This window comes from Miscanthus floridulus, chromosome 13, assembly GCF_019320115.1.
Source record: "Miscanthus floridulus cultivar M001 chromosome 13, ASM1932011v1, whole genome shotgun sequence".
NCBI lineage: Eukaryota > Viridiplantae > Streptophyta > Magnoliopsida > Poales > Poaceae > Miscanthus > Miscanthus floridulus.
This window is the reverse complement of record NC_089592.1, coordinates 53,613,947-53,628,912: the sequence shown is the minus strand read 5'-3', so window position 1 is coordinate 53,628,912 and position 14,966 is coordinate 53,613,947. Positions and strand designations below refer to the sequence as shown.

Below are 14,966 nucleotides of genomic sequence, written 5' to 3'. Positions count from 1 at the left end.
GAGTAGGATAATAATCTTGCTTGATCCTCAAGTGTTCCGATTACAACATATAAATATGGCCTGAGGCCTCACACGTAAGGAAAACTAACTGATCCTATAATTAAGGACTAAAAACAGAAACCAACTAAACTGAAAATAGAAACCAACTAAACTACGTATCCAACTCAGCCGCCACCCGTCGAGGCCGAGCCGTTCGCTGCGCCGCGCGCGCCCAACGCGCCCTCCGCACGTTCTACTGCCGCTACGCCGCGCGTGCCCAACACGCCCTCCGCACGTTCTGCTGCCCTGCGTACGTCTCGCTTCCTCCTGCGCCAGCTATACGTACGGCCCCACATGACATCTCCCCCCCCTCAAGACCCAGCTCGTCCTCGAGCTGAAAGGTGGGGTACTTGGCGTGGAAGGAGTCTATGTCCTCCCACGTCGCAGAAGCTGATGACTCCCCTGTCCACTGAATCAAAACCTGACGAATGCCGCGCGCCAGGCGAAACCGAACAGCGCGCTCTGGCTCCGGAACGATGGCACCGTGATGGAGAGGAGGTAGCGCCTAAAGTGCAGTCGGTGGAGGACCGTTGAACTTCTTGAGCAAACCAATGTGGAACACATCATGGATTCGGGCGCGGGGAGGCAGCTCAAGACGAACGGCCACGTCGTTGATCAACTCCACGACGCGGTACGGCCCGTAGAAGCGGGGCTTCAGCTTGCCCGAAACGGCCTGAGGAAGAGACGAGGCCGCACGATGGCGCAGGCGGAGCAGAGCCCAATCGCCCACCTGATAGGTAACGTGGCGATGGTGCTTGTCATAGTGCAACTTCTGAACGGCCTGAGCCTGCTCCAGCTGGTAGCGGATGTCTGCGAGAAACTCCGCCCGCTCCTCCATGCTTTTGGCGACGGCAGCAACGCGAGTGTCCCCAGGTTCGTAGGACCGGATGGAGGGCGGATCCCGGCCATAGACGACGCGGAACGGGGTGTCCCGTAGCGAAGACTGGTACGCCGTGTTGAAGATGAACTCCGCCCATGGAAGCCAACGAAGCCATTGTCGCGGACGGTCCCCTGTCAAGCAACGCAGATACATAATAATCACCCGGTTAGCGGACTCGGACTGCCCATCCGACTGTGGGTGGAATGCCGTCGTCATCTGCAACTTGGTGCCCATTAGCCTCATGAGTTCACGCCAGAACGTCGAGGTGAAGACGGGGTCACGGTCCGACACCATGGACTACGGAACACCGTGCAGCGGGACAATGTCGGTGAAGAACGCCTGAGCGACGGACTCAGTCGAGTATGGGTGCGACAGAGGGATGAAGTGGCAGTATTTGCTGAACCTGTCCACCACCGTCAAGATGACGGACTTGCCGCACACACGGGGCAGCGCCTCGATGAAGTCCAGAGCGATGTCCGTCACACCCCTTGGGGTATCGGCAGGGGTAGCAGGAGGCCGGCTGGGTTCAAGTGCTCGGATTTATAGCGTTGGCACACCACGCAGTCACGCACCCAATCCTGGACGAGCTGCTTCATGTTGGGGATGTGGAAGTCGCGCCAGAGGCGGTGTAGCGTGCGCTGGACACCCTCGTGCCCATCCTCGTGAGTCGCCTCAATGATCTCCCGCGCCAATGGTGAGGACGGCGAGATGTACAGCCTGCCGTTGTACTGCAGCAGGTCATCAACCAGTGCCCAGGGACCCCCGCGTGTACCAGCGCCTATCTCGTCACGGATGGTGATTAGCGCTGGATCCTGTCGCTGGGCTTCGTGCAGCTTGCTAACGAAATCGAAGCGGGGCGCTGACAGCGCCAAGACGGCGCCTTCCTCCGTATCGCGACGGGACAGAGCGTCGGCGACGGCATTCGCGGCGCCTGGCTTGTACTCCATGGCGAAATCAAAACCCAGTAGCTTGCCCACCCAATGGTGTTGGGGGATGGTGGCTAGCCGCTGGTCCAACAAGTACTTGAGGGAGTAGTGGTCGGTCTTGACGACGAAGCGCCGGCCCCATAAGTATGGCCTCCAATGGCGGACGGCGCGAACCAAGCCAATTAGTTCACATTCATAGGCGGCGAGGGCGCGGTGACGCGGGGCGACGGGGCGACTGAAGTAGGCGACGGGGTGGCCCTGTTGGACCAGAACGGCGCTGAAACCATGCGTGGATGCGTCGCACTCGACGGTGAATGGCTTGGCGAAGTCTGGCATGGCGAGGACGGGCGCCGATGTCACCGCGGCCTTGAGGGCGTCGAAGGCTGCGGCGGTCTCCGCTGTCCAGGAGAACCCGTCCTTCTTGGTGAGGGCCGTTAACGGGGCGGCGATGGTACCGTAGTTGTGGACGAACTTGCGGTAGTATCCCGCGAGGCCGAGGAAGCTGCGCACCGCCCGCGCCGATCGAGGGACCGGCCACTCATGGATGGCCTGCACCTTGGCTGGGTCCATGGTGACGCCCGCCTCGGAGATGACATGGCCGAGGTAGGCCACCGAGGAGACTCCGAAAGCGCACTTGGCGCGCTTGACGAAGAGCTGGTGCTGGCGGAGCATGGAGAGGACGGTGCGCAGATGTCGTAGATGGTCCGCCCTGGTCACGCTGTAAATTAGAATGTCATCAAAGAAGACAAGGACAAACCGTCGAAGGAACGGCCGGAGCACGTCGTTCATCAGCGCCTGGAACGTCGCCGGAGCGTTGCACAATCCGAACGGTATGACGAGGAACTCGTAGAGCCCATCATGAGTTCGGAAAGCTATCTTGTGGATGTCCTCTGGCCGCATCCGCACTTGATGATACCCCGACCGCAGGTCGAGCTTGGTGAAGAAACGGGCACCGTGTAGCTCGTCGAGCAGCTCGTCGACGACGGGGATCGAGAACGCGTCCTTGATGGTAAGGGCGTTGAGGGCGCGGTAGTCGACGCAGAAACGCCATGACCCGTCGGCTTTCTTGACGAGCAGGACCGGGGAGGAGAATGGCGAGTCGCTGCGGCGGACGACGCCCTGCTCGATCATCGCTGCGCATTGGCGTTCCAGCTCATCTTTGTGCACCGCTGGGTAGCGGTATGGTCGGACAGCAACGGGGGCGGAGCCAGGCTTGAGGATGATGGCGTGATCGCGGCTCCGCGGCAGAGGAAGGCCCTGCGGCTCGCTGAAGACGTCCTCGTAGGCGACTAGGAGCTCGTCCAGGAGCGTCCCACTAGCCGTGGCAAGGGTGAGCAGCTGCGCTGTAGGAGCCGAGGCGACCCCCGTCCAGGAGAAAGGCCGACCGCCGTACTGGAACGCCATCGAGCGAGTGGCGAAATCCCACACAATGGGCCCCAGGGTGCCAAGCCACTGTGTCCCTAGCACCATGTCGTAACCTGCGAGAGGCATGACAAAGAGGTCTGTATGGAATGTGGTGTCAGCGATGGTGAATGGCGCGTTCTGGATGACCCCAGGGTAGGCCATGCGTTCTCCGTTGGCGACAGTTGCCGTCATGCGCGGCTTGGGCTGGATGGGCAAGCCCGCACGCCGTGCTGCGTCCTCGCCGATGAAGCTGTGCGTCGAGCCGCTGTCGAGCAGGGCGAGGAGGGGGGCGGCGCCGACCGCCGTCTGGACTTGGATTGTGTCAGCAATGGGCACGCCCGCCACGGCGTGGAGGGAGAAAACGGGAGCCTCAGTCTCCCCGGTAGTAGCTGCTACCTCGGCGACGTCGGCGGCCTCATCAATCTCCACGCCCTCGAGAAAGAAAAGGCGTCGGCAGAACCTGTTGTGGCCCCGAGAGTACTTCTCGTTACAGTTGAAACAAAGGCCTTGACGGCGTCGTTCCGCCATCTCCTCTGGGGTGAGGCGCCGCTGGTTGGTCTCGCCACGACCCTGCTGGGGGGCAGCCAACGGCTGAGGAGGCACCGGCAGGACTGGCCGCGACGGGAGAGCAGGGTGGGGCGCGCGCTGGAGCGCCCACGGGGGTAGCGGCGCCGGCCGGTCAGCTTCCATCAACTCCACCTGATGTGCTAAACTCATGGCAGCCGCAAGCGTCCCCGGGTAGTGAATGCGGACAGCGTGGCTGAGTGGCGGTAGAAGGCCGCCTGTGAAGAGTTGTACGTGTTGAGCCTCGTCGAGGCGACCCGCGCGAGGCAGGAGAGCCTGGAAGCGATTGGCGTACTCCTCCACCGTCCCCGTGCGCCGACATTCAGCAAGCTCGAACATCGGGGCTGAGCGTAGGGGAGGCCCAAATCGTAGGTTTAGGAGGTCCTTGAAGTGCCCCCACGTCGGTGTGCCCTCGTCTTCCTGGAGTTGATTATACCATAGCTGCGCGACGTCGTCCAGATGGTACGAAGCGCGTCCCACGCGTTCCTCCGCCATGGTGCGGTGCTGCCGGAAGTATGCCTCGCACTTGTTGAGGAAGAGCATCGGGTCTGTCGTGCCGTCGAAGCGGGGAAAGTCCCACTTTTTGTGCTGTGGAGGATGATCCGGCGCACGCGGTCCCTCGGATCGATGGTCACCGCCGGAGCCGGCAGACGACTCGGCTTTGTCCTTCATGGTCGCCATGTCGGACTTGAGGGTCTTCATCTCCGCATTCATAGCCTTCAGCATGTCCATGACCTCGGCAAGAGTAGGTTCAGACATGGTGGTTGGGCTGGTCGTGGAAGTGGCGGAGGCTGACGGCGATGGCGGCGGGCTAGGGTTTGGAGCGGCGGCTGTGGAGGGTTGGGTGGAGCGGGTGGGTGAAGATCGACGTGACCGTGATACCAGGTTGTCAAGGTCATTGAATCCTCGACTAGCTGCACCGCGGCTACGGAGTTCGTAGCCGTCGGCCGTCTTCTCCGGTGAGGTTATACCCCTCTACCGTAGGCTTATGAGAGATATAGATGGAAGTAGGATAATAATCTTGCTTGATCCTCAAGTGTTCCGATTACAGCATATAAATATGGCCTGAGGCCTCACACGTAAGGAAAACTAACTGATCCTATAATTAAGGACTAAAAACAGAAACCAACTAAACTGAAAATAGAAACCAACTAAACTACGTATCCAACTCAGCCGCCACCCGTCGAGGCCGAGCCGTTCGCTGCGCCGCACGCGCCCAACGCGCCCTCCGCGCGTTCTGCTGCCGCTGCGCCGCGCGTGCCCAACGCGCCCTCCGCGCGTTCTGCTGCCCTGCGTACGTCTCGCTTCCTCCTGCGCCGGCTATACATACGGCCCCACATGACAATAGCCTTTTTCTTTCTGCTTCGTATTGCTTTCGGCGAAAGAATCGTTTCGTTGGGTGAAATGTCCGCGAGATCAGATTCAGACGTCGCAGTTTTCCCCGACAAACCTTGCATCAAAAGCTGAGCTTGTAAACACAGCGAGAGTTTGCGTATCAGGCAACAAGCAACAGGACTGTTGATAGCTGTTACTCCCTCCGTCCCAGAATATCTGTCGTTCTCGCTTCCCGAGAAACAACTTTAACAAAATATATATTAAAAATATTATTATTTATGGTACATAATTAACATCATTGGAAAGATCTTTGAATCTAGTTTTTTAACAAATTTATTTGGAGACACAAATGTTGCACATATTTTGTACAAATTGAGTCAAAGTCGTGGCACGAACACCGAAAACGACAGATAAATTGGGACGGAGGGAGTACCAGTTTACCACCCACCTGGGCCCAGTTTAGTTCACAAAATTTTTTGGCCAAAAGCAAAAAATTTGGCGTTTTGATATTTGGGAACTAAACAGGCCCGAAAAATTTCGGGCCAAAAAATTTTGCGAATTCGGCCAGCTATGGCCTTGGCCTGCGTGCCCAACCCTATCCCTCCGTCCCGCGGCCGACGCCGAACCCTATCCATTCAGCTTGCTCTCCCAACCCTATCCGCGCCTCTCTCGCCGTCTCCATCGCAACGCCGCCGCTCTCTTCCTCGCCATCCCAGCGCCGCCGCACTCGCTCCATTCCACCGCCGGCATTCAAATCCAGCACCTCCACCTGTAGATCTACCTCGGCATCGTCTGGATCCACAAGTTCCTTTGCGCAGATTCGATGGCAGGACATGGCGACGACTTCAATGACGAGCCCGCCGCATACGGGGACGCCGACGCCGGCTTTACCCTGGATTTTTTGGGTAATGTCGGAGCCAGCCTTGTCTACAACGACGCTCCGGGTTCCAGCACGTCACATGCCGCCGTCGGGTCCAGCAGCCACCACAACCCCAACGAGCAGATGGGCCGGCTTGACCTAAACGGCGGCCTCTCCGGCGTTTACCAGCAGTACGCGGAGCACATTCAAGGAGGCCAGGACGTCTTGCCTCCCGTTCGCGTTCCGAGGGGCGGCGTGTCTCGGAGCCTCAGTTTCCGGGCACCTAGCCACGTCGGAGTAGGTGGAGCTGCAGAAGGTGCTGCCTTCGACGGTCCGTTCGCATCCGTCGGAGGTGCCTTCGTCTCTCCTCTGCCGTGTCCAGGAAGCGGTTCATTCCGTCGGTGGTCCGGCCACCCGCGTGCACGGGGGCCGGGGCCAGCCATCCACGGCGACAATTTCGACGGCTCCTACGCTGTCCCTAACCAGGCAAGCACCTTCTCTGATGCATGTCTATTGTTCAAGTATGATGATGTGTGTTGATGTGTTACAAGCTCAGTTAGATGCATGTGTATTGTTTAAGTACGTTGATGTATGTTCATCTGTTAGAATCTCAGTTTACGAATTGTTCATGTATGCTGATGTGTTAGAATCTCAGTTTATGAATTTTTCATGTATGCTGATGTGTTAGAAGCTAAGTTTTTGAATTGTTCTTGTATGCTCGTTAGTGTTACCTGCATGTGTATTGTTCAAGTATGTTCATGTATGTTGATCTGTTAGAAGCTCAGTTTATCAATTGTTCTTGTATGCTTGTTAGTGTTAGCTGCAGGTCTATTGTTATAGCTTGTCAGTGTTTATTGTTCAATATTACTGTCCCTCTTCACCGTTTAGGTTCAGAAGCATAAAGCAAATTGGTAGCCAGACAACATAGAGAAGTTTTGTGACTCCTACCTTGCCGAGATACATGCTGGGAACTGTCCAGGAGGACAGATGAACAAATTTGGGTGAAAGAACGTCGCTCGGAGGTACTATTTAGCATCAGGCTTGATGCATGATAGAGAACAGCTTCAAGGCAAGCTGAGGACACTGAGGAAAATATGGACATTGTGTGACAAAGCACAAAACCACACTGGCTTAGGTATAGATGCAGATGGAAAGATTCATGCTTCTGACCAATGGTGGAATGACAATGTTTAGGTAATTTGTTATATAGGTTGCTCTGTTATTAACAAATATTAATTCCCTAATTGCTTGACAACTACATCGGTCTATATTGTACAGGGTGACACTGATTTGCTGAAGATTAGAAGGGATGGTGTGCCTGCATACTTGGACCAGCTGCATGGCATGTTCAAAGGAAACACAGTTGATGGGACAACCTCCTTTGTTCCTGCTGCAAGAGAGACCACTGACTTGAATGATGACGATTCTGATGAAGAAGCAGGACAATAGCAGGAAGATGAACTGACCCCTATGAGTGTTGGAAACAAGAGGACCAGCAGTACAAGCACAACTGCATCCAGCCCCAGCAAGAGGTCAAAGAGCCCAGCAGTGAGGGCAATGACCATCCAAATAACCACACACAATGACTTAAGCAGAGAGAGGCTACATTTCTTCAAGGATAGAGAGAGCAGAAGGGAGGAAGTGCTACAGAGATTAGTTAAGGACAAGTCCTGAAAGATAACAGAGTGCACCAGGATAGCTCTACAAGAGCTGGGCATCAGTAGTACAACGAAGACTTTGTTTTCTGGGTTGCACAAGCTAGTGCAATCAAAAACTGAAATGGACTTCTTCCTTGCCCAAGACACTAAGGAAGGGAAGATGCACGTCATCGAGCTGAATATCCCGCAGCCTGGCCCGGTGGACAACTAGAAAACTTAGCCTTATTTGCATGTAGGGCATTTGGTGGAGGGCGTAGGAACTTGTTGTGTCCTGTTGTGATGTGTCAGTTAAATTTGAACTTGTTATGCAGTACGATGGGTTTATTTGATGTTTTCGTATATTAACTTGTGGAATGGATATATGTGCTGTTTTGAAACTTGATCATGTGGGATGGCAGGGAGTGATGCATGGGATTCATGGACTGTTTGATCAAATGACTGACTTACTCTTGTCTCTGTCCATGACAGGTTGGTGATGATGATCAAGATACAAGAAGACAACAATTGCTGCAGATGATATTGGATGATGATGATGATGAGTTGATGGAAGAACTAATGAATGATGACGAGGATGATGAGTTTCTCCATGGTATGTACCAGTTTGTTATGCACATTGACAAGTATATGAATAGGGCTCAGTATAGGACTCCAAGAGTGAGTGGTTTCCAGTGGGTGCATGATAAGCTTGACAACATTAATTCTTGTTACAACATGTTTAGAATGACCCAACAATGTTCCATAGCCTTCATAACTTGTTAGTTGACAAATATGGGCTCAAGTCTACCACTAAGTCCTCATCTGTTGAGGCTTTAGGGATGTTTCTTTGGATGGTAGGAGCACCACAGTCTGTTAGGCAAGCAGAGGACAGGTTTGAGAGGTCATTGGGCACTGTTTCAACAATGTTTACCAAAGTTTTGAGGTGTCTGGTCAGGCTTGCTGCAGACAATATTAAGCCAATAGATCCACAGTTCAGAACATTGCATCCTACACTAAGAAGTAGTAGATTTTATCCCTACTTCAAGAACTGCATAGGGGCTATAGATGGGACTCATATCCCTTGTGTCGTGCCAAACCATTTGTTTATTCAGCACTTGTGCCGCAAGAGCATCACTACACAAAATGTAATGGCCTGTTGTGACTTCGACATGAGGTTTACATTTGTTAATGCTGGCTGGCCTGGATCTGTTCATGACATGAGAGTGTTCAATGATTCTACAACAACATACTCCGTAGTTTTTCCACATCCACCTAATGGTACGTAGGTACACATGAGTGCAATTGTTCCTTGTTGGTTATGTACCTGTTGCTCGTAATTTGTTTGCTGCTGTAGGCAAATACTATCTAGTGGACTCCGGGTATCCTAACTGGCTGGGTTATCTTGCTCCATACAAGGGAAACAAGTACCATCTCCAGGACTTCCGCGACGCGCCCGAGCCATAGGGTAAAGAAGAGCTCTTCAATTACACACACTCTTCTCTTAGGAATGTTATTGAGAGGTCATTCGGGGTACTTAAAATGAAGTGGCGGATCTTGCAAAAGATCCCTCCTTATTCACCTGAGAAGCAAGCCCAAATCATTTGTGCATGTATGGCTCTTCATAATTTTGTGAGGAATAGTGGCTTAGCAGATAAGCATTTCGGTAGGTGTGACCGAAATGAGAACTTTGTGCCGAGACAAGCTTATCAAAATCAACCTGAACCCGAGGTAGTGGAGGATGAGGAGTGGTCATGCATGAATGCCATCCGTGATTCGCTTGCTAATGCTCTGATGGATCGTAATTGACAGTTTTGTGTGGTTCATTACATGTTTCTATAGTACATTGTGTTACGGCTTCTGTGAATGCTTGAGCAGTATGTGATGTAATAGGGATGAATAATTGTTGTAAATGTTGCATGAGAAAAGTCTGTTCATTATGTGTTTGAATAATTGATGAATGAGAAAATTCTTTTCAAAAATCTGCATGAAAAAGTCTGCACCAGCAGTTTGCATGGAACACATTCAATGCAACTGAAATCTACTATTCAATGCTGATTTCGATGCAAAATTCTTGGCAAGTAAACAGCAAAATGCAAAAACTTTTGGTGTCAACATTTTGGTGTGCTGCTACCCCATTTTGGATTTCATGTATTTGGCAAAATATTTGGGGAACTAAACTGGCCCCTGGTGATGGTGCGGTGACAAAGAAGACATTTCAGAAAGACTAGATTCTTGCTGTTTGGCATCAGATTTGACCATAGATGCATGTTTTTTTCGGAGGAAACATAGCACTTTCCAGCAACTTTATGGTATGATGCGGCCCTTTGCTCACCAAATCTGAACTCTAGATGATAAAAGGAAGAACATCTTCATTTCTGAAAGTTCAGCCAGGGAAGCTCAATGGTAAGACGAAAATGAAGTTCTACCAAATAGCAGATAGACTGTACTGTACATAACACCTCCAGTTTCACATGGCATCATGGACCTTGGCTTGTATACTTATGATCGCTAACAAAACTGTAGCTGGTGGTATAACAGATTCAGAAAAAAAATGTGGGGCGTGAAAACTTCTGAACCGTTGCATATCGGGCAACAAGCAACAGGACTGTTCAAAGCAAACATTTCAGATTTGACCCACCTGATGATGGTGTGGTGACAACGAAAACATTTCAGAAAGACTACAGATTCTTGCTGTTTGGCATTCAGATTTGACCATAGATGCATGTTTTTTTGGAGAAAACATAGCACTTTCCAGCAACTTTAAGGTATGATGCAGCTCTTTGCTCACCAAATCTGAACTCGAGATGCTAAAAGGAAGAACATCTTCATTTCTGAAAGTTCAGCCTGGGAAGCTCAAGGTAGTAAGACGAAAATGAAGTTCTACCAAATAGCAGATGGACTGTACTGTACATAACACCTCCACTTACATATGGCCCCAACCTGCGCTAAAATAAGTTACACATGGCATCATGGACCTCGGCTAGTATACTGATGGTCGCTAACAAAACTGTAGCTGGTGGTATGACAGATTCAGAAAAAAAATGGGGCATGAAAACTTCTGAACCCTTTGTAATACAGCAGAGGGATGTCACATTATACAAGGAGCTTGCGAGGGTCTTGGACATCACCTCATCTCAGATCTTACTCCTGTACCTAACCAGCTTCGCCAGTGTCTCCTGAGCAGCCAGCGTCTGGGCATGTCCGTGGCCGAGCATGACGGTCCGGATGCTGATGCAGGTCCTGCACAGCTCCTCGCCGGTGTCGAACAGCCCGCCGTGGAGCAGCAGCTTCGCCCTCGTCTCCAGCAGCGTCGCCTTGAGCAGCGTCACCTCCTGCCAGACGAACTCGTCGACGGGGTGGTTCGGCTGCAGCTTCTTCCTCCAGCACAGCGACCCACGGTTCCAGTCCTGCATCCGCGATGCGTACGACTTCTCCACCTCCTCGAGGACGTTGGTGCACACCTTGAGCAGCTCCAGAGCTGAGCCGCACCGCGAGAACGACATGAAGGAGTCGATTGCCAGGGGCAGCGCCGTCTTCTTGATGAAGAGGACCATGTCGACTGCTTTAAGCTGGACGGCGGGTGGCTCGGACTAGAAACCAAACACGAGGAACGCGCTAGCCCATAAGTGGTCAGAGTATACCGAGGGGTTTCTGGCCCTCATCACTCCATTCACTGCTGCAGTCGTGGGTGCCAAACCTCCCCTGATCTTGCCAAAGAGCTGCGTGATAGGATGGAATTGGATCCAGCAACCAGGATGTCGATTTGCCTTTCTTGCCAACCCAAGATTAACAAGAAAGAGCGCTGACTCCACCTCAGCCTTCCGCCCATTTGGAGCTAGGAAACAATGTGTGCCACATAGAAATGCAGTCTTGAGTGATTCACCAAACAGGTGCATACCACTGCCTTTCATCGGTAGCTTGCTCGCTGTTGCAGCTAATAGTGTGGATGATACAGGAGCGGGAGCTAACCAAGAACCAGCAATGACCATTCTTGACGTAAGACTTCCTCCTTTTGCTCGGTCCATCAAAGCAAAACAGAAGACCAAGACCTTTATCAAGAAAGAATTGTTACGGCAGAAGCCATCGTCATTGGCGCCAATGGGGAACAAATTCTCGCTCAGTGATATTCTATCAACAGCCTCAAACAGAGTGGAAGGAGCAATCATGAGCTCTGACAGCAGCGAACCGACGACCCACAGGCCAAAGCTCAGCCTGCCTAACCGCTCATCAAACTTTCTGAGAACTTCGGTTTCCTCAGGCGGATAGTCCTTCTTTCTTTTCCCCTGTATCAATGCCATCGCATCAATGTATGAGAGCTGTGGCAGTTGCATCAGTTCAAGATTCATCACGCGTGGCAAACGTGTGGTCACGATGACATGTGTTGCTCCAGTGTTCCTTGGCATGAAGTCATGGAGATCCTTGCTTTCCCACCAATCCCTCTCGCTCTCAAGATTGTCAATTATGACCAAATAGGGCACATCACGGAACAGCTCCCGCTTCACCCGCTGGAATGCATCAAACTCTTGCTCCTCAAAGCTCCTAATCCTACCCCTCTCCTTCTCAGCCTCAGCACTGATATCCAGTCCCAAATTCATGGATACATTGAGTATGTTTTGCCTCAAATACCGAGCTTCGCCTCCAATCCACAGTACCATCTTGTACCTCTGTGAGTACCTGTAAGCAAACTCCAATGCCAGTTCGGTCTTGTCAATGCCTGAAGAACCATTGATGCAGATTACATTGGCACCGCTATAGCCCTTGCTGTTGCACCGAAACCTTGACCTCCTGTGCCTTGATCTCTGCTTCTGCAGGCTTCTGCTTTTACCAGATGATAACTCAATCACTGGGTCAATCCAAGCCTCCAGTGTCGGTTCCTTGCACTTGCGCATCTCCAAGCTGATGTACCTGGCATTGGATTTCCTTGCAGTATCACTATCCTCATCGGCAAATCCATCAGACACACCGCTTGATCTCTCATTTGTACTGGAAGCCCTCGGGCAATCCACTTCTTGGATATCCACAGTCGAACCAAAGAGCATGCCTTCAATCTCGCTCAGCTCCTTCTCCCTTCCCACGAAATGTCGGTTGCGCGGAAAAGGCAGGCCCTCAGAAGCTTCGCTCTCCTTCTCGGCGATATTCTTCCGTCCAAGCTTGGAACGAAGCAGCGTAACCGTCCTCGACACACAGCTTCTCGAATTGCTCTCATTCGCCTCAAGCTTGAATTCATGGCATCGCATCAGCCCTTCAAACGCTTCCTTCCCTTCCTTATCCTCCAATTTACCATCGAAAAGCCCGGCGATCTCTGCTGGCTCGGTGTCGAACAGTATAGGCACCAGGTTCTTCTTCTGAGCAAAGAATCTGATCTCCTCAAGGCTAAACGGACTGAGGAAACTAGACATGGTGACCACCACGACGCCGAACGCGACGGAGCAAATAATCCGGTCGGCAATCTCGTGGCTCTGCGAATCCGAGTACTTGGCGCGGTCGGCGACGAACGAGGCGATGCCCTGCAGCTCGAGCTCCGACTTGAGCCACTTGCAGAACCTGGAGAGGCCGCCGTGCCGTGGTAGCCAATGTACACGTCGCAGCTCCGGAGCTTGGCGTTGGAGGACGGCGACGCGACGGAGCCCCTGGTGAAGGACACCCGCGGCACGGGGAACGAAAACGACACGCGCGGCGGCAGGGAGCCCGCGCCGCCGCCGCCACCGCCGCCGTCGGAAATCTTGGCCGCGTCGATGCCGCTGGAGTCGTAGCGCTCGGACGGCGGCGTGCGGGACGCGCTGGGCGCGTCGATATCGGACCCGTTGGAGCACGACGTCGGCGATGGCGCCGCGGTGGTGGTGACGCTGGCGCCGGCGCCGGCGGCCTTGGTTTCCTGCCGCAGCTGAGGCTCCGGCGCCGCCGCCGGCGGAGGAGGCGGCGGGTCGACAACCCGAGGCGAGATGTACGGGGACTGCAGCGCGGAGACGAACGCGGACGACGGCGGCGACGGCGAGTAGAGGTGCGGCGTGATGGAGATGCCCGGCGAGTTGGGGCAGGATCGGTCGGAGCCGCCGCATCCGGATGCGGCGGCGCTGGTCCGGATGGTGAGAGGCTTGGTGGTGGCAATGGGGATATCCTTGGGCACATCAAGAAAGCTCGGAGCTTTTCGGTCGTCCTCCATGGCTACCACCGAATCACAAAGCTTCGGAAGCTTGCTGGAAAGTGCCGCACGATCTGGCGCACCTCATTTCCTTCCTTCCCTATCAAACATTGGGAGCGAAAGGGGAAGAAAATAACGGAGCTTTATTAGAATCCAAAAAAATATTCACAGAAACAAAGAATATACTGCATCTCATTCAGAAAACTAGTGGCAGCACAAACGAGTATAGCAATAACCCGCGGCAATCTGAAGATGCTGTTCTTGACTCGAACTCACTGGGGCGAAACGAAGGCAGCGAGCGGGCTTCAAGAATCCAGCCACATCAGAAGCGGGCGAGGGTGCTTGTGGTTCCCCTGATTGATGCTTCAAGAACAGCACAGGAACGGCAGGAGCCTGGAGGTGGATTTGGATTTTAAAAACGGGCTCGCTGCCTGCCTTTGCCAATCGCATGGCTGGTTCGTATGGTTGCAGGTTTATTTAATCAAGAGATTTGATTTGTTGTGAAATCTGTCAGTTAAGTAAACTAATAATATTAAGAACTAGATCATCTAACGCCATTGAAAAATGAAATTGGATTTTCGGGGGAATTTTGGAATAAAAGATAAATAAAGAATTTAATTTGAAAAAAGAAATTCTTTCTATTTCGGATTATTTCTTTTTTAATAGGATGGATTTCATCCTCTTTTTGGAGCAAACGGTCGAATATTCCCCTATTCCTTCTTATTTTAACTCATTGTATTCCATATGGAATAAGAGGAGAAGAAAAGCATTCCACGACCCCCGAGGGGCCCCCTCAAAAAGGGAACTATTCCTTGAATTTACTTTTTTTTTATTTATTTTTATTCGTTTTTTGAACCCCAACAAAAGTTGATTCGAAGTTACTTCAATTATCCTTTTCTTTTAAGTTGAAAAATACTCGCGTGAACAGTGTTTTACTGAGAGGGCTGGCCGGCCAGCCCAGCCAGCGGCTCCCAGCCGATCAGGCTGATTGCAATGGATGGGTGGAACTACCCCTTCCTGTTCCCTCCGGCTCCTGCGGCTGCGGCTGCGAGGGTGAGTGACTGTGACCTTGTCCTAGGAGGGAGGAAATGAAGGGTGGAGTGGAGCCCCATTCATGCCCAGCAAAGTACAGGGTCAGTTCAAGGTCCCTCTCTCTCTCCTCTTCCCTCGAGATGACCAGCAG

At 52.7% G+C, this 14,966-nt stretch overlaps 1 protein-coding gene and 1 pseudogene across 1 annotated transcript; one reads left to right on the top strand and one right to left on the bottom strand.

Annotated features, from left to right (window-relative positions):
- Nucleotides 1-8,178: 8,178 nt before the first annotated feature.
- LOC136499108 (uncharacterized) lies at nucleotides 8,179-9,532 on the top strand. The gene is given in 3 exon segments (XM_066494805.1): nucleotides 8,179-8,386; nucleotides 8,389-8,919; nucleotides 8,996-9,532. Coding segments are annotated over 3 exon segments (1,191 nt in total). The 3' UTR covers nucleotides 9,448-9,532.
- A 960-nt stretch (nucleotides 9,533-10,492) lies between these two features.
- Nucleotides 10,493-14,187, bottom strand: LOC136501465 (uncharacterized; annotated as a pseudogene).
- Nucleotides 14,188-14,966: the final 779 nt, after the last annotated feature.